Source organism: Saccopteryx bilineata, chromosome 5 (genome assembly GCF_036850765.1).
Source record: "Saccopteryx bilineata isolate mSacBil1 chromosome 5, mSacBil1_pri_phased_curated, whole genome shotgun sequence".
Classification (NCBI taxonomy): Eukaryota; Metazoa; Chordata; class Mammalia; order Chiroptera; family Emballonuridae; genus Saccopteryx; species Saccopteryx bilineata.
The window spans coordinates 17,767,101-17,791,880 of record NC_089494.1 but is presented as its reverse complement, the minus strand read 5'-3'; the positions used below and the strand labels follow the sequence as shown (position 1 = coordinate 17,791,880).

The 24,780-nt window shown below is 48.4% G+C and overlaps 2 protein-coding genes across 9 annotated transcripts in view; both read right to left on the bottom strand.

Annotated features, from left to right (window-relative positions):
• NHEJ1 (non-homologous end joining factor 1) overlaps positions 1-16,626 on the bottom strand; it is a 95,024-nt gene extending 78,398 nt beyond the window's left edge. Inside the window, exons 1-5 of one of the 3 annotated variants that reach the window (XM_066280705.1) lie at positions 16,527-16,626; positions 11,201-11,377; positions 10,605-10,817; positions 3,521-3,659; positions 2,860-2,918 (exon numbers count right to left, since the gene is read on the bottom strand). In XM_066280705.1, the coding sequence (XP_066136802.1) occupies positions 2,860-2,918; positions 3,521-3,659; positions 10,605-10,817; positions 11,201-11,377 (588 nt within the window). In that variant the 5' untranslated portion in view covers positions 16,527-16,626. Of the gene's footprint in view, positions 1-2,859; positions 2,919-3,520; positions 3,660-10,604; positions 10,818-11,200; positions 11,378-15,212; positions 15,321-16,526 lie in introns of those variants that run through there. The other 2 variants (XM_066280706.1, XM_066280708.1) reach the window with 2 other exon arrangements.
• A 913-nt stretch (positions 16,627-17,539) lies between these two features.
• SLC23A3 (solute carrier family 23 member 3) lies at positions 17,540-24,156 on the bottom strand. 6 transcript variants are annotated; one of them, XM_066279597.1, is made up of 12 exons: positions 23,855-24,156; positions 23,562-23,719; positions 23,351-23,448; positions 23,073-23,146; positions 22,724-22,905; positions 22,290-22,404; positions 22,022-22,136; positions 20,761-21,014; positions 20,129-20,234; positions 19,551-19,718; positions 18,077-18,172; positions 17,540-17,987 (listed from the first exon to the last, which is right to left on the bottom strand). In XM_066279597.1, the coding sequence occupies exons 1-12, from the start codon at positions 24,017-24,019 to the stop codon at positions 17,695-17,697; spliced, it is 1,824 nt and encodes a 607-aa protein (XP_066135694.1). In that variant the 5' UTR covers positions 24,020-24,156; the 3' UTR covers positions 17,540-17,694. The 6 variants fall into 6 exon arrangements, with proteins under 6 accessions (XP_066135694.1, XP_066135695.1, XP_066135693.1 ...); XM_066279598.1 differs by lacking the exon at positions 20,761-21,014 and having other exon boundaries at positions 22,022-22,070; positions 22,290-22,373; XM_066279596.1 differs by lacking the exon at positions 23,855-24,156 and having other exon boundaries at positions 23,562-23,694.
• Between the last annotated feature and the right edge of the window lie 624 nt (positions 24,157-24,780).

Here is a 24,780-nt window from a genome sequence, read left to right as displayed (position 1 = left end):
AAGCTACAACCACCTCTCTCTCAGATCCTTTGCAGATACAATAAAATTCTACAAGTCTATGCAGTTTGGATGGGGTCACCCAAAGCCTAAGGACCAGTATTCTTGAAGTCATTGGGTCCAGAACACCAATACCCTTCCTGCAGTACCACCTGGATCCTGTAGGCTTTCACACGCAGTTCTGTAGAGTTCCCCTTGCCTCCAATTTTACAAATGAGAAAACAGAGGCCCTGAGAGAAGCAATTTATCCAAAGCTGCAAAATGAACTGGAAGAATAACCAGAGACCCTAATACAGGTCTAACAAGAAACACTGTATCCACAGGCCACACTGCCACAATTTTCATAACATCCCCCTGGCATATAGTTTCCACATACTCATCTACACACTCACTGAGAACCTACTAGTTCTAGGCACTGTGCTCAGTGCTAGAGATATAGAAATGCATTCAACACGGCCCTTACCCTCAAGTAGTCCATAGATAGTGGAGGAGAAAGACAGCCCTACAGACATACAAACAGAATATTACAAAGTTACAAGTGGTTAAAATACAGGTACAAACCAAGGTACTAGAGCAACAAGGATGGAATATTATCTTTACAAGGAAAATCTGGAAAGGTCTCCTAATGAAGCTGAAGTTGACACTTAGAACATTTATAGAAGTTTCCAAGACAAATCCAGGGCACTGGCCATTCTAGATCAAGGGACCAATGTGTACAAAGACATCAAGGTTAGAAAAAAAGCATTTTTGGTGATTAAGTCATTCTAGCTGGCTGAAGCAGAGTCTATAAAGAAAAAACATCAAGAAACCAAGCTGGAGCCTGACCAGGCGGTGGTGCAGTGGATAGAGCGTCGGACTGGGATGCGGAAGATCCAGGTTCGAGACCCCAAGGTCGCCAGCTTAAGCGTGGGCTCATTTGGTTTGAGCAAAAGCTCACCAGCTTGAGTCCAAGGTCGCTGGCTCGCGCAAGGGGTTACTCGGTCTGCTGAAGGCCTGCGGTCAAGGCACATATGAGAAAGCAATCAATGAACAACTAAGGTGTTGCAACGCGCAACGAAAAACTAATGATTGATGCTTCTCATTTCTCTGTTCCTGTCTGTCTGTTCCTGTCTATCCCTCTCTCTGACTCTCTCTTTCTCTGTCTCTATAAAATAAATAAAGAAAAATTTTTAATTAAAAAAAAAAAAAAAGAAACCAAGCTGGAGCCTGACCAGGCGGTGGCGCAGTGGATAGAGCGTCAGACTGGGATGCAGAGGACCCAGGTTTGAGACCCCGAGGTTGCCAGCTTGAGTGCGGGCTCATCTGGTTTGAGCAAAAGCTCACCCAAGGTCTCTGGCTTGAGCAAGGGGTTACACGGTCTGCTGAAGGCCCACAGTCAAGGCACATATGAGAAAGCAATCAATGAACAACTAAGGTGTCGCAACAAAAAACTAATGATTGGTGCTTCTCATCTCTCTCCGTTCCTGTCTGTCTGTCCCTATCTCTCCCTCTCTCTGACTCTCTCTCTGTGTAAAAAAAAAAAAAAAAAGAAACCCAGCTGGATAGGTGTATAGGCACTAGATCGGGAAGGGTCCTCTCCGCTGAGCTAAGAATCAGCCTTGCGTGGTTTAACTAAGGGGCTGAGGCACCAGCTAGTACATCGTCTCCAGCCTACGTTACCCTCATACCCACACTCACAGGAAAGGGGCCTGGGAAATCACTCTGTTAGAAGTCTAGGTTTAATGGCCTCTCTTTCCCCTTACAGACTTGAAACTATTCTGCTTTAGGACGCAGCTATACATACTTTCCTTCTCCAGTGTTACAACTGCTGCAATAGATGGACTAAACACTCCACTTGCATTTTTCTTTTTTCTGTCCTTAGTGCTAAGACCCCACGAGTTATGGAGTCATAACTCAGTCAACAGAGGCAGAACAGAAAGTTCCAACTCAAGAACACCTGCTTCATGCTTAGCTCTGTGAAAAGTAATAATTTCAGGTTCAAAGGAAAAGTATGAGTTACAGCCCCTACCCACAAGGAGTTTTCAAATTAGTCTGGACGACAAGATAGAAATATGAATAATTTATACATAACAGAGTATTATAATAGTATCACTTACTTACATAATAAAGTACCAACTTGGGTAACAGGCACAATTAGAAAATAGGGCAATGATGCTAAGGTACTAACTGTACAACCAACAAGTCCCAGAAGAGTTAGAGAAGGAAAAGATCAATATTGACTGGTATTATCAAAGGCCACTATTAATAATACTCTCCCTGTTTGGCATTTAGCAGATGTTTCTTTTGGCCGCGCTTGGTCCTTAGAAGGGAAGCCTAGGCAGGAGCTTCTGACAGGCACAATTATCTGCTCCCCATCCACCCCTGTGCCAGTCCCCTTGCATAAACACTGTGATTTTCCACAGCCTATGGTGCCCACAAGACAGTCCCCAAATGCTAGCCCTGTGCTTTCCACCTTCCTCTACTGTGGCATGTTGAAGGGGCCTGGACAAGTAATAATAACTAGCCCCCTGATCCCCAATCCAGATCTGGGATCAGATCTCCACAAGCAAAAATTTAGCACCTGGGCAACCAAGCTTTCCAAGGTTAGAGAATTCCAAACTAAATACCTAGGCACTTGAACAGAGATGTTTTCTGAGTGTTAATCAGCCCGCTTTTGCCTTTTACGTTCCTTTCCCCCTACACTCCCCATTTCCCCACGTTCACCTGAAGCTTTATCAGACTTTCCGTAGGCAACGTTTTCAGAGAAAGGGCTTTCCAACCATGCAAGCAACCTCACATCCAAACTCAAGTCACCGCTAGAGTACCTGGAAAAAGGAAGTGAAGCCAAGTTGCACAGGAGAAAGGAAATAACAAATACTCTACCTCTACCGTGAATTGTTCCAGGAAAGAGTTTTCTTCAAATGGCTCTGTCTTCAACCGATCTGTTAATAACAAGGGATACAGAAAAGAAATGTGAGTCTTAGGACGAGCCTCCTACCTGTGACATGGAAGAAAACAGGCCCAAAATTTGTTGGGAAAGAGCACAGAGACACAATACCCAGAGGCACCCATCCACTGGGAGAAGGGGTGAGATTACGTGGGCAAACATGAGGAGCAAAGGGTGATTAGCCACCAGCGACAGATTTGGTGGCAGCATGTGCTCTAGGAGCTTTTCCCAACTCAAAGACAAAGGTCAAACTGAATTTTTACTCTGAAGTTGGAGCTGTGCAGCTTCCTGAAGGCCCAAGTTCACGTTGCCCTCATACAATTTTGTACAGCTGTTGGCCCCTTTCCAAAGTCTTTCCTTGCCATTGCCTAGGGCATGTCTGGACTTGGGTACAGTTTCTATTGGCCACTTGGGCACCAGCCAGGTACTCGAGGCGGAGAGAGGTGTCACCAACCATCAAGTCTCCAGTTTTGGTCAGAACCCAGCACCCACTCTTGGGGAAGCACCTCTCTAACGCAAACAGTCCCCCCCTTGGCTGAGGCCCCCCTGATTCCCTGTGCCACGCCCCACCCGTCATCTCGAAGAGCGTCCTCTCACCTCGGCTCAGCGTAGCCCCACTCTCCTGGTAGTCCTGAATCTCTAGGTCTTTCATGCGAAGCAATTCTGCCAGATCTCTCACTTGGCACTGCAATGCCAGACTGATGCCCATCAGAGGACGAATCAAATGTTGTGAGACCTTTCATGGAAGGGTTAGCAATTAGCCAACAGATACTTATAAAATACTCCCTAACACTGTATTAGAAAACCTAGAAAAAATACTGAAGAATAAATGTTTTCATAGGAACTTATAGATTCAGGGACAAGCAGCCCATTTACATGAATGTAAACACAAATATAATATAATTAAAGAAGCCGGAGGATTTTCTTTGTGTCACAGGTAAAAAGCTGGGAAGAATAAAGAACACGCAGGAATATATATTTAGACTCGGGATTCAAAGAGAAGGATGTGATGCAATGGATAAGAGGCAAGTGCTAACTCAACTTTCAGCAGAGAGTGGGAGAGACAAAAGCAAAAGGTCCAAGTAACCGTCAAGAAGGCAGGTCTGGCTTGATCAGGCAGTGAGTGGCACAGTGGATGGAGAGTCAGTCTGGGACGCTGAGGACCCAGAACTGAAACCCTGAGGTCGCCAGCTTGAGTGTGGGATCATAGACATGACCCCCTGGTCACTGGCCTGAAGTCCAAGGTCGCTGGCTTGAGCAACAGGTCACTGGGCTCGGCTGGAGCCCCCTAGTCAAGGCACATATGAGAAGCAATCAGTGAACAACTAAAGTGCTGCAACTATGAGCTGATGCTTCTCATCTCTCTCCCTTTCTGTCTGTCCCTCTCTCTCACAAAAAAACTTTTAAGAAAAGGAAGGCAGGTATGACTACAACAGAGTATGTTAGCTGGAGTATAATAGAAGACAAAAATCCACAGAAGGTAAAGAGGTTTCAAAGCTGAATTTGACTGAGACACTTATGAAGAGCCATTTCAGGGCTGATGATACCCCAGAATGAGCCCCGAGTTTCAATCTGTTTCCACCAACACAGCAATGTCTAAGGTTATTATTGTGATAGAAGCAAGCCAGTCACAAGAGGCCAGCCTAGGAGGGAATAAACTACCAACACACATACTACGCTCCTAACAAGAGGTAAGAAAGTCGCAAGCACAGCCATCCTGCGGCGCGGCTAGGATGATGTTCTCATACGATAATGTACAGCTATATAAAAGTATCATTTATTCACCTATGCAAGGTGTCCATTAGCCATTAAAAGAGGAAAGCCTTAGCCAAAAAAAATAACTAAAATCAATAATCTATTTGTGGCTTGGGGAGTGTTTTTCCCTCCCCCCAGGGAGACGGACCAGAGGAGGAACTAAGAAGAAATGCCCTAGACCAGAGGTCAGCAAACTTCTCCTGTAATGGCCAAAGAGTCAATATTTTCCGTCCTGTGGCCTATACCGTCCCTGTTGCAATACTCAGCTCTGCTTTTGTAGCACGAAAGCAGCCACAGACAACATGTAATAAATGAGGGAGGGCTGGGTTCCAATAAAACTTGACAAAAATAGGCAGCACGCCAGAGTCGGCCTGCTGGCCGTGGCACACCAGCCACACAGGCCTGAAGTGCGGAGGGTACTCAGAGTTCTGTCAGATGTGCAGGCAGACGCGTCTCCAGCAGCACCAGAAGTCTGAACTCACACACTCGGGTGCTTTTGTTTCCTATTAATTTTCTACTAGAACTTACTACTAAAAACTCCAATTGTACTGTGGCTCAAACCGAGAGGAAAGGACTTACTTCCACATTTCTCTAATGGGAGGGGGGATGCTAGGCACCAGTGCCGGCACCAGGACCCAAGAAATGCAGGGGTACTGGCACAAAGCGGAAGGCGAGAAGAAGTCAAGTCCAGCTATAGATGCCAGTCACTGCTCTCCATCGCCCAGTGCATCCCAACCTGGCGCTGCCTGCCAGCTCGGATCCTTAGTACAAACTTACGCTTCTAGGAAGCGCTGTGCAGACTGTGGCAGAAGATCTGCTTTGGGGAAACTGAGGTGCTCTAGACCCAACCTTCTTTCCTGGGAATTGTTTTTGGGCACTTCGGTCCTATTCAAGGTAGATCGGGAAGAAAAACAGGTGAATATTTGTATGAAAGCAAGTCGATGGTTGGTGGGTTGAATTGGAAGTGACTGCACTTGCTAACCAAGCAGCAACGCCATGCATTTGGCGACAGCCCTCAAACAGTGGAAACTCCTCAAGTTCATTCGCTAGCCTCTCTCTGGGAGGCCACCTTAAAGGCAATTTCTTTGAGTGGTAGTAAACACAACAACATGAAACATGATGAGAAACAGTTTTTAATCAATGCCATGTCTAATTAAACATGGTAATGCTATAACCAGGCACCTGAAGTTATCTATTGGACTCCACTGTCCACAAAGTAAAGATAAATAAAAAATAAAAAAAAAGCTTTTTATCAGTAAATATTTTAACTGCTAAAGTATTTCATAGAATTGGGTTACATCACTCTGAATCACGGGGGTATAACTCACTTCAAAGTTAGATGAACAGTAACTTAGATGTTAATTAGAACAAGGCATTGCGGCTGAAGGAACAGATTTCAAAGCAAATCCACAGACACTACAAGGAAAAATCTTGAAATGCTTTTGAAGGGCAGGGACACACCCACCCCGCCCCCTTCATTTATAGACAGCAATCTATGAAAAGATGCAGTTTAACAAGTCAATTCAACAAATACCTGCTGTGAGCCTAATACATGCTCTGACCCTACAGCCCTAACGAGGCTGTGCCCTCAAGAGCTCAGGAGCTCAGAGGCCAGGAAGTGTGGTGGATGTGGAAGCAGGAGATGGCAATCTTCTCCAGAGGAAACGCTATTTATAATCTCCCGCAACGTCTTCAGATTTCTCCTGGAAATGTTCACAAGTCACAGGCAGGCGAGCAGAACGGCAGTTATCAACCCCACGACGAACCCTATCAGGTTTGGATGTGGTGAAAGGGGTAACAGACTGGGAATCAGGAGACCTACATTCTAGTTCTGCTCCGAGACCACCTAGATGCAAAAAATGCCTTCATCCCAAGTAGTCTCATGGGCCTGATCTTTCTAAAAAGAAAAATTATGAAGTTGCAGTACTTGCTCCATGAGACTAAGGGTAAGTAATATTACATGTGTCCTTTTATTTAATTCTCATAACTCCACAGGAAGGCTGTGATTGGTATCTCCACTTTAAAGATGAAGAAACGGAGACTCATAAAAATTCAGTAACTTATCCGAGGTAACATGAACAGTCAAAGCGGTGGAGCTGAGATACAAGTTCAGATCTGCTGGTTCGAAAGCCTGTACTCTTTGCTCTTTCTAACACACACACACACACTCTCTCTCTCTCTCTCTCTCTCTCACACACACACACACACACACACACACACACACAATGCCTTTGCAGGTGAGTCCTGGAAATTATAAAATGCCCAAAGAGGTGACAAATCTGAAAGTCAAAATATGGACTATCAAGACTATATTAGAGCCTGACCAGGCGGTGGCGCAGTGGGTAAAGCGTTGAACTGGGATGCGGAAGACCCAGGTTTGAGACCCGAGGTCGCCCACCAGCTTGAGCATGGGCTCATCTGGTTTGAGCAAAGCTCACCAGCTTGAACCCAGGGTTGCTGGCTTGAGCAAGGTGTCAATCAGTCTGCTGAAGGCCCATGGTCAAGGCACATATGAGAAATTAATCAATGAACAACCAAGGAGCCGCAATGAAGAACTGATGTTTCTCATCTCTCTCCCTTCCTGTCTGTCTGTCCCTATCTGTCCCTCTCTCTGACTCTCTCTGTCTCTGCCACAAAAAAAGGAAAAAAAAAGACTATATTAGAAAAAATATATAAACAACAACAGAAAGAATTACAGTAGAAAGGATACACAATGGAAGGAGGAGAAGGTAAGAGAAGTTGGCCAGAAGTGGAAATGGGCTCAGGGTTGGAAAGCAGAGACCCGAAGCTCCATATATTCCATCACATCCTGCAGAGACTTCAGAACTCTCAGAGTATTCATGTGAATACACTATGTTGTAGAGAGTGTGGAGAAAACAGGTACTCTCCTACTCTCCTGTACGACTAGTAGGAGGTGAGCTGCCTAATCTCTCGGGAACACAGTTTGGCATTATGTAAGCAAGTTTAAAGCTGCACATGTTTCTTGATTCACCTATTCCACTTCTAGGAATTTATACACATAGAAAGAGTAAACACAAGTATAGTCACTATATATAACAACAAAAGAATGGGAACAAGTAATAGTCTACTAGCAGTTAGTAGACTATTAGTATTAGACTATTAGTAATAGTCTAATAGCATAGCAGTTAAATAGATGTTGATCTAGCCATTTCATAAAGCACTATGTTGTCACTAAAAAACTATTAATGCAAATCTTCTAAATGTCTTGTGATGGATGATGTCTAAGTTCTCTAAGTAAAAAAAAGCAAGGTACTGAACAGTGTGACCAGCATGCTGCCCTCTGGAACACATCCACACACCCAGAGGGTAGTTATTGTGTGAGGGTGTATACACACACATACGTACGCACCTAAATACAGCTTTCTTTAAGAACTCACAAGAAGCTGACGTCAGTAGCTGCTTTAGAGAAGCAAAATGAGGCACTGGAAAAGGGGTAGAAAGACCTGGGGTTTTTTCACTGTATACTCTTAAATGCCTGAAATGTTTGTCCTTTGCATAAAAAGGAAACTCTATCACTAGAATGAGTAACAAAGAAAAATTATGACTGCGTGACCTCATAGACACACACATAAGCTTGAAATAGTATCCACCTACATCCTTGGAGTTCACGCACTCCAATTTTTTCCTTATAAAGCTTCCTCAGGTTCAGGGGTTTCCCTGGGATGGCATTCTCCTTCTTGTAAAAACATTTTATTTTACATTAAAGCATAACCGTTAATCAATTGTCCAAAGCTCACTTCTCTCGACGGCCAGCCAAAACGCACTCCACTCTGACCTCTGTTTTCTCCTTTCTTATTGCAGCTTCCCAGTTAGAGGACCTTGGCCGAACAGCTAGTTGTTTCTTTCCATATTGTTTTCCATTTTAATATCATTATTCTTATGAAAGAAAATACACTATGAGAGCTCATCAGCCTCCAAGAAGAAATGGCTCCCCAATCTCACTATTCTGAATTTCTACGGCTGTGTGATGCAAAAGGAGATTGGCCATGGTTTGGGCTTCCCAAAGGCAGCCCAAATAGTTAGGTCCCAGAACAAGCATTTTTAAGGGAACAGTGCCCCCTGGTGTTGCATAGAAAAAGTTACAGGGGTTTTGAACAAAAGAGGTAAATTCTAATGTGTAAGGCAGGATAGAAATTTTCACAAGGAATTCGATTAAAATCAACAAGTATGAATGGCTATTCTCTACTAAGCATTGCTGATGGGCCTTAGAGATTCAGCGTTAATAATATATTGTTCTCCAAACACTCAAGTCTAGCTTTACTGGGTTCCAGATCAAAAACAAACACCAGAGAACAGTTTTCCACAAGGCACTTTGCTCCATCCATGCTATTGATGCCAAAGCACCACATCTCCTCTGGGCCACTAACAAATGGAGATAGGAAAGGATGCCCACTTGTCAGAACCCTTGGCTGATAAACCCACACCTTTGGGCCCTGCATAGAAGACGCCCCTCCTCTAACGTTACCGACTGAAACAAGCTCTGTTTAGATAGACGTGGAGACGAGACCTGCAGCAGCAATGCCTGCAAACTGATCCTTAATGTCCGCTCTCAACTAACCAATTTCTCATAAAAGCTCTTGGGGCCTAGAAAGCTACAAGTGAGCAGAAGACATTATCCTCCTAGTCCCTGAACATGGGCTCTTGAATCAGACCTTTCTGCAAGTCAAATTCCAGTTTACTCATTTATAACCTGGGTGATTTTGGACAACTTACCTTCAATATCAGTTTCCTACTCTGAAAAACAGGGGAAACAGTATTTGTCTTGCAGGACAATTGTGAGGATTAAATGATGAGATAATGTTCAGAATGGTACCTAACTCTGGTACATACTCTACCCCATTGCCACAGTGATCTTGATTGATTACAAACTGAATAATATTAAACCCTGCTTAATGTTTTTCAATGAATCCCTTTTGCCTTTGAGATAAAATCCAAACTCACTAGAACCCTTCAAGATCTAGCCACTGTCTACCTATTTCTCTCCACTCCCTGCAGTCACAAAGTTCCCCCACATGCCCCAAACTAAACCATTTCCACGCCTCTCAAAATGCACTACTGCCCAGAATGACCTCTTTATTTTCTCCCAGTTAGTTCCTACTCATATTCAAAACTCATCTCAGAAACCAGCTTTTAAAGAAGATTTGTCAGATCCTCAATCATCCTGGGTTTACCTCAATCAAAGAATTTACCATCCTTTATCTTGTCTATCTTCTTACTAGATTATGAACCCCGGGAAAAGGCTATGTTGTCTTAGATGTGGACACTCAATAATTGGCCCACAGCAGATATTTAATAAGTATTAAAGTGGCCTGACCAGGTGGTGGCACAGTGGATAGAGCATCAGACTGGGATGCAGAGGACCCAGGTTTGAGACCCCAAGGTCGCCAGCTTGAGCACGGACTCATCTGATTTGAGCAAAAACTCACCAGCTTGGACTCAAGGTCACTGGCTCAAGCAAGGGGTTACTCGGTCTGCTGAAGGCCCGCAGTCAGGGCACATGTGAGAGAGCAGTGAATGAACAACTAAGGTGTCACAACGAAAAACTGAAAAACTGATAATTGATGCTTCTCATCTCTCTCCATTCCTGTCTGTCTGTCCCTATCTATCCCTCTCTCTCTGTCACTGTAAAAAAAAAAAATCTAAAAAAAAATAAAGAAATAAATAAATATTAAATAAAGTAATGAAAAAAGACACCCAATAAAGTGTGTAGACCCAAACTCTGCTCCCTTTGCAAAGAAAGGATGTATCCGTTGAGACTTCTTTTTGCCTTCTGTCTAGACAAGTAAAGTTTTTTAATTGGAGAGTATTTCAAACATAATTAAAAAAAAAATAAGAGAGCACCTAAAACTTCATCTCCAAGCAGCCAGCAAGCCCCTTCCCTACCCCATATTTGAATTCCACTTACCAGGGAAGGGCTAGCTAGGACGCAGTGGAAATTCCAGTAGAAGGGGAGATCCGAGAGCTCACTCCGCACCCGCAGTATCAGTGTCTCTGCCATACGATCACAGGAGAAAGTAGCTTTTCCAGGGCAAACAATGTCCTTCAACAGCGGGCGAAGCAGATCATCCAAATGACAGAGAAACGCCTCAGGTGGAGCAATCAGGCGCTTGTTCAGCTCCTAAAAGGGCAGCAGGAGTTGTACAGAGTGCGGGGCTAAAGGGAAACCGACTCTTTCGTAAACAACAACAGCAAAGGGAAACTCTGGTTAACATGAAGACAGTGGGCATGAGCAGAGAGATCAACCGGCCTGCTTCACAATTCTGCCTTGTCCTGTGTGCAGTACAGAAACTAACACATGCATACACCCCCATATGTAGATTCCAGGGCTATAGGCAGAAGTGCAGGACATTGATTGGATGATTGAAATCGCCTCAGCTTGATTCAGCCTTCCTTGACAACTGACAGACCAGCATGCTGGTTGAGGTTAATGTCCCCTGACCTTCACTAGGGAAGAAATGATGTCCATTACCCCAGCAAAGCAGCACTTCTCTTTACACTTACCTTGGCTCGTTGGCTGACCACACTAGCATCCACATGTTCGTGCCACACCTCTTGAAGATCTGAAACCAGCAAGGCATAGCCCTGCTTGGTGATATAAGCCTTGGCCATGAGGGAGTTTTCATCAAGCTGCAGCCATCCCCATGGCTGTGCCAGCAGGCCTTGCTCCAGTTCCTCCATCTATAGGAGATCTTAATTAGCAAAGTGTCCCAGGGTACTACGGGCCTGGGAGCGGGAGAAGGGGGGGACCTCCAGACAGTTCAGTATCAAATAAGTCTCATGAAATCCCTCCCTAATAACACAGAAAGCATGGATTTACATTATACCCCCACTCCTCCACCTCCCCAACCCCAGTATATAACCAACCAAGCACCAATCTGAGTACCTCTTGGCCACTAAAAATCTATTTAGAATTTTGAGAGATTTTTTTTTCCACATTAAGTGCCTAAGAGCAGGGGTCGGAAACCTATGGCTCGTGAGGCTCTTTATTTTATTTTATTTTATTTTATTTTATTTTATTTTATTTTATTTTTTTACAGGGACAGAGAGAGAGTCAGAGAGAGGGATAGATAGGGACAGACAGACAGGAATGGAGAGAGATGAGAAGCATCAATCATCAGTTTTTCGCTGCGACACCTTAGTTGTTCATTGATTACTTTCTCTTATGTGCCTTGACCACGGGCCTTCAGCAGACTGAGTAACCCCTTGCTCGATCCAGTGACCTTGGGTCCAAGCTGGTGAGCATTTTGCTCAAGCCAGATGAGCCCATGCTCAAGCTGGTGAGCTCAGGGTCTCGAACCTGGGTCCTCTGCATCCCAGTCTAATGCTCTATCCACTGCGCCACCGCCTGGTCAGGCCAGATGTGGCTCTTTTGATGGCTGCATCTGGCTCGCAGACAAATCTTTAATAAAAAAAAATAATGTTAAAAATATAAAACAGGCCCTGGCCGGTTGGCTCAATGATAGAGCGTCAGCCTGGCGTGCAGGAGTCTCAGGTTCGATTCCTGGCCAGGGCACACAGGAGAAGCGCCCATTTGCTTCTCCACCCCTCCCCCTCTCCTTCCTCTCTGTCTCTCTCTTCCCCTCCCACAGCCAAGGCTCCATTAAAGCAAAGGTGGCCCAGGCGCTGAGGATGGCTCCATGGCCTCTGCCTCAGGCGCTAGAATGGCCCTGGTTGCAACAGAGCGACGCCCCAGATGGGCAGGGCCCTGGTGAGCATGCCGGGTGGATCCTGGTCGGGCGCATGCGGGAATCTGTCTGACTGCCTCCCCGTTTCCAACTTCAGAAAAATACAAATACACACACACACACACACACACACACATATATAACATTCTCATGTATTACAATCCATTCATTTCCTACCACTCATGTTCATGGTTGCGGGTGGCTGGAGCCAATCACAGCTGTCCTCTGGGACAACACCAAACTTTTATTGGATAATGCGTAATGTACACAGGTCGTTGTATGGCTCTCATGGAATTACATTTTAAAATATGTGGCGTTCATGGCTCTCTCAGCCAAAAAGGTTCCCGACCCCTGGCCTAAAGGAACAAGCCTCAGCATACTGGTATTAGTACTTCTGCTTTCTAATAATATAACAATGTAGAAACTTAAACCATTCTCATTGTATATTTATCACATTCCTAAGAACTCTGTCAATGCTATCTTTTCCTAGAATTTCTAGAAGAGAAGAAATAGTTCTTGTCTTATAAAACATCATAAATCATCAGAAAAATTCAAATACTTGATTACTATCTAAAAACAAAATTCTGGAAGCTCTCAGGATTTCAAATAATGACATATAATAATAAATATAAAATAGGTAAATATATTCCCTAAGACAGATTCTTAATTTAGAGTCTATGTATGTGAATCGTCTGGAATTACATGCAAAATTTGTGCATACATGCATATATTCATTTGGGATGAAATCCACAGCTATTGACAAATTCTCAAAGGGATCAATGATACATAAATAAAGAGCTAATAAATAAACCCTGTGTCCAAAGCAAATAGGGAAGCACAAATCCCATATCAAGAAGAACCTAAGGCCCTGGATGATTAGCTTAGCGGTAGAGCAAGGGTCCCCAAACTACGGCCCGCGGGCCGCAGGCGGCCCCCTGAGGCCATTTATCCGGCCCCCACCGCACTTCCAGAAGGGGCACCTCTTTCATTGGTGGTCAGTGAGAGGAGCATAGTTCCCATTGAAATACTGGTCAGTTTGTTGATTTAAATTTACTTGTTCTTTATTTTAAATATTGTATTTGTTCTCGTTTTGTTTTTTTTACTTTATAATAAGATATGTGCAGTGTGCATAGGGATTTGTTCGTAGTTTTTTTTTTATAGTCTGGCCCTCCAATGGTCTGAGTGACAGTGAACTGGCCCCATGTGTAAAATGTTTGGGGACCCCTGCGGTAGAGCATTGGCCTGGTGTGTGGAAGTCCTGGGTTCGATTCCCAGCCAGAGCACACAGGAAAAGCACTTATTTGCTTCTCCACCCTTCCCCCTCTCCTTCCTCTCTGTCTCTCTCTTCCCCTCCCACAGCCGAGGCTCCATTGGAGCAAAGTTGGCCTGGGTGCTGAGGATGGCTCCATGGCCTCTGCTATAGGTACTAGAATGGCTCTGGTTGCAAGGGAGCAACGTCCCAGATGGGCAGAGCATCACCCTCTGGTGGGCATGCCAGAAGGATCCCAGGCAGGCGCATGTGGGAGTCTGTCTCTCTGCCTTCATGCTTCGAACTTCAGAAAAATACAAAAAAAAAAGGGGGGGGGGTTAAGAAAAAAATTTAAAAAAGAAGAACCTGAAAGACTAAGAAGTCATGACTACAAGGCAAGAGCATATCACAGAAGTAAAGATGGTACATTACCCTCCACTTCACTCATCCTCCACATCCCCACGCAAGGCACTGCCAGCAGTGACACCACGCCCTGCTGCACATACTGGAACTGCTGGGCACCAACTTTTCCACTTCAACAACTCAATTTGTAGCCTGAACAGGCAATGGCGCAGTGGATAGAGCGTCGGACTGGGATGCGGAGGATCCAGGTTCGAGACCCCAAGGTTGCCAGCTTGAGCACGGGCTCATCTGGTTTGAGCAAAGCTCACCAGCTTGGACCCAAGGTTGCTGGCTCGAGCAAGGGGTCACTCGGTCTGCTGAAGGCCCACAGTCAAGGCACATATGAGAAAGCAATCAATGAACTAAGGTGTCGCAATGCACAACGAAAAACTAATGATTAATGCTTCTCATCTCTCTATTCCTGTCTGTCCCTATCTATCCCTCTCTCTGACTCTCTCTGTTTCTGTGTATAAAAAAAAAACAAAAACAAAAAAACCCCTCAATTTGTAGCCTTAACCTAGTAGATGTTCAGTAACTATGGCTAATTAACAAGAAGTATGATTTCCCCTGTGGGTTAAAAAAAAAAGGAGGGGATGTTAGAATTTCCTTCCATTATTTCAGTATATAAATACAAGTAAGCTGGGGGGGGGGGGGAAGGCATCTCAGAAGCTAAAGAAAACTCCTTGGATTTCATTAACAAAGTAAACACGGTTTGTTCCTCCAGTCATTTCCATTTCAGTCTAAGCCATTATTCTTCCACCATAAGCTAGTTTTTGAAACACGGCCCTGTAACCTAACTTAATTTGTACAGTCAATAAACAGGTGAAATAGAAATGTACATTGTGACTTTTATTTGCAGCAGCCTCAAAACCTTTGTGTTTGGGGAATAGTACATCAGTCACATTTCTTACCAAGAAGAGATCTTGGAATGATTAAGCTAATCCTCCCTGTTCCAGAGTTCCACATTGCCAAAGGTCACAAACGCAAGTGAAGTCGCCAAGCCCTTCTGTCCCTTAGAGGTCCTATCTAGCATGCCGTCTACTCTGATTCACCAGAATTGGCCTGTCACTTCAGAAGGCCCGGAAGCTCAGGACCATCAAACTGTATGGATGGGGGATGGAGGGTGTTGTTTTGTTTTGTTCCTGGTACAGGGAAGGCGTTTAAAATGTGGCCATACCCTGGCAGAATAGGTCAGTTGGTTAGAGCATCATCCTGAAGTGCAGAGGTTGCAGGTTCAATCCCTGGTCAGTACATACGGGAAGAGAGTGATGTTCCTGCCTCTTTCTCTCTCTCCCTCTCTAAAATCAATAAATTAAAAACAAAAATTTTAAGTATGGTCAAGGTCAATAGGCTCCATAAAGAACGGAGATATTCAGCACTAGACCTGGGGTTAGCTGCTCCCACCACGCACATCCGGAGTCTGAGGCCTCTCTATCCCACTTTTTTCTTTTTTCCTTCAAGACCACTTTTAGTCTGACCAGGCGGTGGCACAGCCGATAGAGTGTTGGACTGGGACCAAGACCCGGGTTTGAAACCCAAGGTTGCCAGCTAGAGCACAGGCTCATCCGACTTGAGTACAAGCTCACCAGCTTGAGTGCAAGGGATCGCTGGCTTGAGCGTGGAATCATAGACATGACCCTATAGTCACTGGTTCGAGCCCAAGGTCGCTAGCTTGAGCAAGGTGTCACTCACTCAGGAGTAGCCCCGCAGCCCCGGGTCAAGGCACATATGAAAAAGCAATCAATGAACAACGAAGGTGCCGCAATGAAGAATTTGATGCTTCTCATCTCTGTCCCTTCCTGTCTGTCCCTATCTCAGTCTATCACACACAAAAAAAGACCGCCTTTAACCTTCACGTTAACCAGATTCACTGTACTATTCTTGAGTAAAGTTGGGGAGAGCCCACGCGAGGTGGGGTCACCTGAGAACTCCGGTCTGAACCAAGCCCGGCCCCTCAGTCGGGAGGCCCTCTCTCCTTGCAGTTCCTCCGCCATCCTGCAGAGGGCAGCAAGGCCCCAGCGACCCTCCGGGCTGGGCCACGCCCCGTTCTCTGGGCGGGACGAATCCTCACGCGCTCTCTCTCTCTCCCAGAGCCCCACCCCACGAGCCCCGCCTGGCGCCGTTTCCATCTGCCGTCGCCAGAAAGGCCTCCGCTGTCCGCCTTTCCATTTCTACGGCACCGGCACCGGCCGCACTGGGGAGCGACTCAGAAGCCCTCAGGGGGCAACAAGGCCGACACTCCGCTCCCCCGGAGCACCCAGCAGCTCGCCAAGGAGAAGCTCCCAGACCCCGTCTCTCGCTGCCGGGAGGCAGGCCGGGCACGCGCGGTCCCGCCCACCCCGAGGTCGGCCCGGGAACGTGGGCCGCGCGCGGGTCCCTCCTGGGAGAAAGTTCCCGCGGCCGCGCAAGCACTCAGGGTCCGAGCAGCCCCTCGCGTCCCAGCCCCGCCGGGCTCCCGCTCCGGCCCGGATTCCAGCCGGACCCCACCTACCGTGAACGGCAGCGACAGCTCCCACCCTCCCCGCAGGAGGCCTGCCGGCGCGCGCAAACCGAAAGGCCTATAGTATAGGCATTTGCCCCACACACGGGGAGGCGGGGCCTTGGGACACAGGGGCGGGGCCCGGGCTTGACGTGGGCGGGGCATCTAAGCTGATTAAGAGTGCTCGGAGCAGAAGGCTCAGCGTGGCCCAACAGCTATCCAGACAGGGAAACAAGTAGAGAGGTGGCGGGGTAGCAGGGCTGGCTGGGTGGAAAGAATGCCGGGTAAGGTGCAAGAGAGGGGGCCCGTGTATTTGGACTTATCACTAAATGTCCCTCCCTCTCTCCCTTTACCTGTCCAACCTCTTTGATATACGTAGGAAGAGGGTAGTAGAACTTTCCTAGATAATCTCTTGGGTCCTCACCAGCACGTGAGCTCTTTGGTGTATCTCCCAAGCATAAATCCCATGGTCTGGCCTCCTCCTTTGACGACCTCGCTTGTCTCATTCTCCTTCCATCCATTCCCATAATTATGCTTCATCACCACTGAGAAGCTTGAAATCCCTCAACGCACCTTGTAGTTTGTACAACTTATGGTTTTTCTTGAGCTGGATACCTGAGCCTGAAAAATTCTCCCCATGCATTTTCCACAACCAAAAATCTTCCTCTTGCTAAAGCAGCCTCGGGGCTGCTTCTCTCATAAAGCCTTTCCCACGGTCCCCACGCAGAGTTGTTTCTTGCGCTTTGCCCAAAGCATTATTTTTATCATTACTCCAGACTGCCTTCTGCTTTGGATTTCAGTAATTACATTAAGTCTTTTTAACCCGTAAGTGTCTTCAGAGGGCAGGGACCCTGTCTTATCCATATCTGTAGTTCCAGGGCCTTGCACATGGGAAGCACTCAATAAATATTTAAGTGAATGCTGAGGTTCAAGTATAGATCGTTTACAGGCAAAATCTCATTTTCATTCATGGTCCCTGCTCTGGAGCAGTTAGGCCTAATTAAGAGAAAGAAAGGCAATAAACCTATTGGGAAACAAGACCTTTATGTGGACCCATTTTACAGCACACACATACACTCCCCCCCCCTTTCTATTTTTCTCTCTCTCCCTAGGAGGAAGAAGACCCTGGGTGCAGACTCTCCAGCAAACTGGGACATAGGCAGAAGTATGAGTCCTGGAATTAATGGGACCTAATTTCTTCTCTGCTAGACCCTGGGTACTGCTCCCCCAAACCAGGCAGCAAGTCAGCCGTCTCTCCTGGCTCTGCAGATCCTTCTTCCTCATTCCCAGGGTCTTCAGGTAGTGGGCAGAGGCAAGAGATGGGCTGGGGAATGCAGGGACACGGGTTTTGGAGGGGGAAAGGAAGCTCATACTCTTGAGCAGCCTTGTCCCTGGACTTCTGAGGCACCCGAGTCTCTTGGGCAGTGAAAGGGGATGGCAGCCCTTGACCTAGGCCTCGCTCAAGCTGTGTACCTGCAAAACAAAGGTTGGTCAGGCCTTTGCCCAACCCGAGGAGTGATGACTTCCTGGCCACTCCCCAGTCTGCTAGGGCCTCAACTTACCAGGAATAGTATTCTCTAGGAGGAAGCCTAAGAGTCCCGCCAGGAAGATGGGCTCTGTGAGCAGCGAGCGAAGTAACACATCCAAGGGGCTCCAGCCTATAGGATGTTGGGACCAGGCAGGAGGGGAACCCTGACCCTATGCAAGGCCAAGGAATCTTATACTTCTAGACCTAAATCTAAGTCTTGGACTAAGGACAAATCTGTCTGAATTGTTCCATCCCATTTGTCCTTTGTCACTCTACTCTCCATTTTCCACACCCAGGCCCTTCCCACAGGATCCCTGCTCAACACCCTGTCTTCTGAGCATCCACATGCCCTCCAGATGTGCTTTGATAGTCCAGGTTCCTGTCTCTGGAAATTTTTGTCTTAAAATCCCCAACCTTACTTCCCACTTACCTTTTATGCTCTAGCCTGGGTTTCTCAACCTCAGTGCTGGTAATTTAGACCAGATAGTTCTTTAGGGGGGCTGCGTGTGCATTGTGGGATATATAGCAGCATCCCTGTACATGCTAGTAACCTCCCCTCTCACCTGTCTGTAACAGCCAAAACGTCTCCAGACATTGCCAAAATCATCCTCAGTTGAGAACCACTGCATTTGCTAAACTGAGCTAACAAACTAAGCTATCTGCTGCTCCCAGGACATCCCTATCACTTCCTACTGTGTCTGTGTTTATGATGGCTTCTCCACCAGGAGTGATCTTCTCCCCATCCTTCAAGACCAGTTCCAATGTTACTTTCTCCATAAAACTTGCCTGGATCAAGAGCCCTGGCCGGTTGGCTCAGCGGTAGAGCGTCGGCCTAGCGTGCGGAGGACCCGGGTTCGATTCCCGGCCAGGGCACACAGGAGAAGCGCCCATTTGCTTCTCCACCCCTCCGCCGCGCTTTCCTCTCTGTCTCTCTCGTCCCCTCCCGCAGCCAAGGCTCCATTGGAGCAAAGATGGCCCGGGCGCTGGGGATGGCTCTGTGGCCTCTGCCCCAGGCGCTAGAGTGGCTCTGGTCGCAACATGGCGACGCCCAGGATGGGCAGAGCATCGCCCCCTGGTGGGCAGAGCGTCGCCCCTGGTGGGCGTGCCGGGTGGATCCCGGTCGGGCGCATGCGGGAGTCTGTCTGACTGTCTCTCCCTGTTTCCAGCTTCAGAAAAATGGAAAAAAAAAACAAAAAAAAAACTTGCCTGGATCATGTGATACCACAACCATCTATCGATCTCACCACTGAGCAGCACTGCTCTTTATCTGAGCCTTTCCTGTCACGTGCCTACATATCTCATTTCTCTTACTAGCCTGTAACATCTGGAGGCATGTTTGTATCCCAACGAACTTGCATGGTGCCCAATAAATATTTGCTAAACAAATGGATGGACTATTCATACCAAAGCCCAGAGAAGGGCGTGGGGCCCACAGTCCAGACAGCCTCAAGCCTCAAGCCCTTGCTTTCCCCCCTACTGAGTGACTCCTCTCTCCTCCCCCCTCCCACCTGTGCTCAGCAGGACTGGAGCGTCGCGGAGCCATCTTGGCAGCAGCAGGGCCATGAAGATGGAGAAGCCGACAATGAAGACATTCCGCCCGGAGTCGATATCAGCCAGGTAGAAGGTGGAGAATCCAGTGGACAGAACCACAGCCTGGGTCACACCCAGCACCCCGCCTGTGTCATAGCAAAGTAATCAAAGGGGTTGAGAGACGGCTAGCATAGCAGGAAGTATTGCAAGCTGGGACAGATTGTGATGGAGAGAGATTCCAAAAGGTTCATTTCTGATTCTGCCAAAAGCCCAGAGACCCAGTCAAGGGCTTCTGTTGGGCTAAGAAAATGAATCAGGGAGGCTGTTCAGAAAGAAAGGGTGCCAGTCACAAGCAACCAGTCGGGCCACACTGAGGGTTAGTGGGTCAGTACCAGCCCTGCTGATATATCCACTCACCCAGCACAGGCAGCGGGATGGCGGTGAGGAGCTGGGCCAGCCGTGGGGAGAGCCCGAGCCCCACGCAGAGCAGCCCCTCCAGGTGGGCCACACTGAGGGTTAGTGGGTCAGTACCAGCCCTGCTGATATAGGCACTCACCAAGCACAGGCAGCGGGATGGTGGTGAGGAGCTGGGCCAGCCGTGGGGAGAGTCCGAGCCCCACGCAGAGCAGCCCCACCAGGTGGGCCACGCGCCGAGGTCCAGCCTACATGAAGAAAAGATGCTCGAAAAGACAACCACCTCCTCAACTAGTCAAGGTGTTTGCCCGGTGGCCCCTTCCCACCATGTGGATCCCAACTCAAATGTTCCCCTTCCAGGAATCACCCCCGAATACGCTACCTAAAGGGGCCTCCTGTACTCAACCATTGTCCCACTGCCCTGCTTGGTTTTCTCAACGGCACATCATTCTGGGAAAATATCTACGTCTTTTTCTTAAATGGTCTGCCTCTCCCTCTCTGAAGCCCCCAAGAGAGCAGAGACTTTATCTGACTCATTCTTCACTGGAATCCTAGCTCTGTACAGTGCCTGAGGCATAGAAGGAGTTCAATTTTGACTTGGGGTCTTCCTTGCACTTCTAGCCCCTTATCACTTCTAGGCACCTCCCTAAAGGAGATCGTGGATGTGAAGAGCCTAATGTCATATTACTGCACATAGCTGTCAATCAGTCCGTGTGAGTTCCCTATCCTCTCCTGCACCTCCTGCACCTTCCCCACCCCATTCTGCCCACATACCTGGATAAGACTCATTGTGCCCACGTTGGGGAAGCTGGATGCAGTGCCCACGGGGCTCCCCAGAAGCCCAGCCAGCACACTTCCCAGGCCCTCCAGGCTCAGCCCCCGACTGCAGGCATGCGGAGGTGGAGGAGGCAAATGCAGCAGCCGGCCACACAGAGCGTAGCAGCCCAGGGAGCTGGTGGAGGCTGCCAGGGCCATGGAGATGCCTGCAGCCAGAGCCCGGGGTGTCAGCAAGGGCCAGACCCACTCGACTGAAGAGGGAGAAAGAGTCGCTTTGGGGCCAGACTCAAGGCTGGAGCATCCCTCTTCCTGCAAAGGCCTGTGCCACAAGAATATCCTGGGGGCCCCATTATCTTGCAGATATCTTAGGACAAAAATCATCAAACTCTTAGGATAAAGACCATCCTTTTACCGTGGTCTACAGGGTCCTCTTTGGTCTGACCCTTACCTCTGTCCCTCCAGCCTCATCTCCTACCACACTCTGCCTTAATTCCTTCACTCCAGATATAGTACTGACTTTGTTCAAGGCCCTTGTATTTGCTGTGCTGCTGGCCACCACAGGACTTTTGCATATGCTGTTCTCACCATCTAAAGTGCTCTTCTCTCTTACTTTACCCAGTTAGCTCCTAGTCATCTCTCACACCTCAGCTCAATGATCACTTCCTCAAGAATACCTTTTCTGACCCTTCTGATAAAGTCAGACACCCCATTATAAGCTTTCATAACACAAGTGTGCCTCCCCTTTGTTACAGTTACCACATACAATTTTGCATTTACTTAGATGCCAATTTAATTAATATCTGTATTGCCCAACATTATAGACTGCATGAGCCCAGATACTATGTCTGTCATGTTTATTATTATGTCCCCTATCAAATAACTAACACTTAATTGGCACTCAACAAACCTCCATTAAATTGATGAATGAGCAAATTTCAGATACAATGTCTCAAAAGCAATCTTTATACACAGGACACTAACTCAAATGCCTGTGGGGTAGGTAACATGAATATATATATTGGGTAAGGAATATCAGCAGAGAGTGGTGTGGTTTGCAGATAGATATCTCTTAACACTAAATAGAACACCCTGTGGTGAACGAGGGGCTGCCATTGCCCCGCAGAACAGCAGTTTCTCTCCACTGTAGTTTTGAGAAAACACAGGATTTAACTCAGAAATGAAATTCATTCAGTCTTGAGTTGAAAAAAATAGATATGTTTATTTCAATAAGAGGACAGAGGACGAGGAGAAAACGTACCTGGGTGAGGCAGCCAAAACCACGGTGCCTTAGTGGGGGCAGACAGCTCCTGGGGGGTGACGCCGAGATCCAGAGGGGCGCAGATGACCCACACACTGGCCGCTGGGACCAGCACCTGAGGGGCGAGGCTGAGATGGAAAAGAACCCCTCCCCCAGGTTCCTCCAGGCCAGGCTGAGAGGAGTAACAGAGGCCTAAGGGGAGGGAGGCCAGCACCGGTTCCAGTGCCAGCCCCTCTAATCTTGGCCTCCCTGCCCAGAGCCCACATACCGAGAGGAGCCGAAAGACAGGGGTGTGAGTGCAAGGTGACGCTGGCCTCCAGGGGCACGGGGGTAACTGGCAGGAGCCCAGGTGCTGAGAACAGACCACTATGAGCAGGATAAGCCTAGGAGAGAGAAGGAGCTTGAGGAGCAAGAGGAAGCAGGCATCCCGGGGCAGGTAATAGAGGTAGGAGAGGCAGACTATCATAAAAGGGGGTCTCAGAGAAGAAAGCCCCCATGGACAGGGAAGGAGAGCACCTTGGCCAGTGGGAGACCACAGTGAATGTCAGGGAGACCAAATGTATCCAGCAAAATTCCTGGACTCCAAAGCCACGAAGTCGTCCCCGCTCCACTAGCTGCTCTGGTAGGGTCCGCAGCTCTGCCCTCCCCCGGTCCGGCACATCCCACTGGTCACCACCCCCACATCTCTCAGGACTTACGTACAGCAAGGCCAGCCCCCAGTGACCAGAGCAGAATAGGGCCACCTCCTTGTGGGCAGAGAGCCCTGCCACCACCAGGCTGGGGGCCAGCACCAGGGGCCCACAGTGGGGGAACAAGTAGCCGGGAATCCTCAATAGTCCCACTGCACCCTGCAGCAGCCCGGACACCACCACTGCCCCAGACACCTAGCAGAGTGAAGAGGAGAAAACATTCTGCTTGGCTAAGCTGATCTCAGCCTGGACATCCTAATTCCAGGGGCGGTCTCTCCCCCAGACCAGCCTCCCTCCTTCCCTCAGAGAAGCTTGGTCTCTGCAAACGGAAACCAGAGCTTCCCCAGTCCCCAGGCACGTACCTCCCGGAGAGAAGTGTTCCAGACATCCGGGCTCCCGCAGCCAGGCCCCTCACACAGGGGCAGCGTGTGGGAGGCTGGGAAGTCGGGGGCACAGAGAGGAGAGAGAGAAATGGGATGGAGGCCCCTTGCTCTGCAGTCCTAGCTGATGCCCGGCACAGCTCCAAGACCCCAGAGCGCCTAGGGGTCCCACCGCTGCCCTCCTTAACCCTGCACCTGTCCACACCTGTGTGCTCCGATTAGCACCCAACCCCACCCTCATGCCTTTGTTCTGTGCTCACCGTTTCCAGGCGTCTGGAAGGCCAGAGGCAGCTTCTGGTTGGTCAGCACCAGAGCAGGGACGAGGAACTCAAAGGATGGAGCCTGGACAAGAGGCAGCCTGTAGGAACAGCGGTCCTGGCAGGTCTGATGGCAGGTGGCAGCTGGAAGGACGTCCCAAGCCTCTCCTGCCCTCTGGGCCCCTGCCCTGGCCCTCCAGGGAGTTCCCCTTACCTGCTGCCCATCCAGGTTTGCAGGGCGGTAGACACACCACATGAAAAGAGGCTGGAGGCCAGGAGGTGGGCAGGGGAGTAAGTGAGTCCTCCCGGGGGGAAACTTCGAAGCAGGAGCAGATGCGAGGCACAGAGCAGAGAAGCCAGGACCAAGATATGCTGCAGGTGGAGGTAGGGGAAGGGGCGGTCTTCAGAAATAGGCAGGTACCTACTTCCAGAGACTTTCCCATGCCACGCCTCCTCCCCCGAACACCCCCTACAGTCAGCATCAACTCCTGCACATCTGTCTCCTACCTGCAGAGCCAGGAGACAGCTGAGGCCCCAGGGAGGAGGCCCACACAGAGAGGCCCAAGAGAAGGAGGAGGGATCTTGGACAGTCGGCTTTGGTGGCAGGGTAATCGGGACCCCCTGGGAGCCCACAGATCCCAGTCGGATGGGATGGGCGTGTGATCGGCTCATGCTGTCCTGCCTTTCGTCTTGTGTTGACTGCCCTGGGCCAGAGTGAAGTAGAGATAGTGGGTCAGAGTTTGGGTGAAGTTAGCTGCCTGGAGTGGAGAGGGGGTGGAGTGTCAGCGAAGCAGAGCGGAGGAATAAGGGTTTTGAGGCAGGACACGGCCTTTTCACCTTTGCCCAGTTCTTGTGCAAATTCCATCACCCATTAACTGGGAGCCATATTCTGGACCCCTCCCCCAAGAAGCTCCATCTAGATCCCTGGTTCCAGGCTCTGGAAAGCCAGACAGGAGGGGCGGAGACCTAGAACACACCCTGGGAAGATCTGAGGTTTATGCACCCTCCCCACTGTGATCTGGCACTATTGTGACACTGCAGTCCTCAACCCTTTCAGGGTCACACCCCCCTGGATGCCTCCAAAGGACATGCATGGGTAATAGATGACACACGACAAGGGATCACAACTTTATATAATGTCCTCACTGCAATATAAAGGAGGAATAAGTAATTTATAATAAAAAGTATTTCATGATGTGAAAGCTTGGGCCCAACTAAACCAGAAGACAACAAACTGATCAAGTCCCAACCCCATATGTAGAGTCACCATGGATGCAGAAGCTACCATGCCAACTGATACTGGTGCCTCCCTGTTGACTTGTGGGCCACAGGCAGTGCTGCCCATGGTGACCTGATGCTTCAAAAGATGTACTGAGTTCATGGTGAAGTGCTGCAGCAAAGCAAGTTTGAATTCATATGGAAGTGCGTTCATG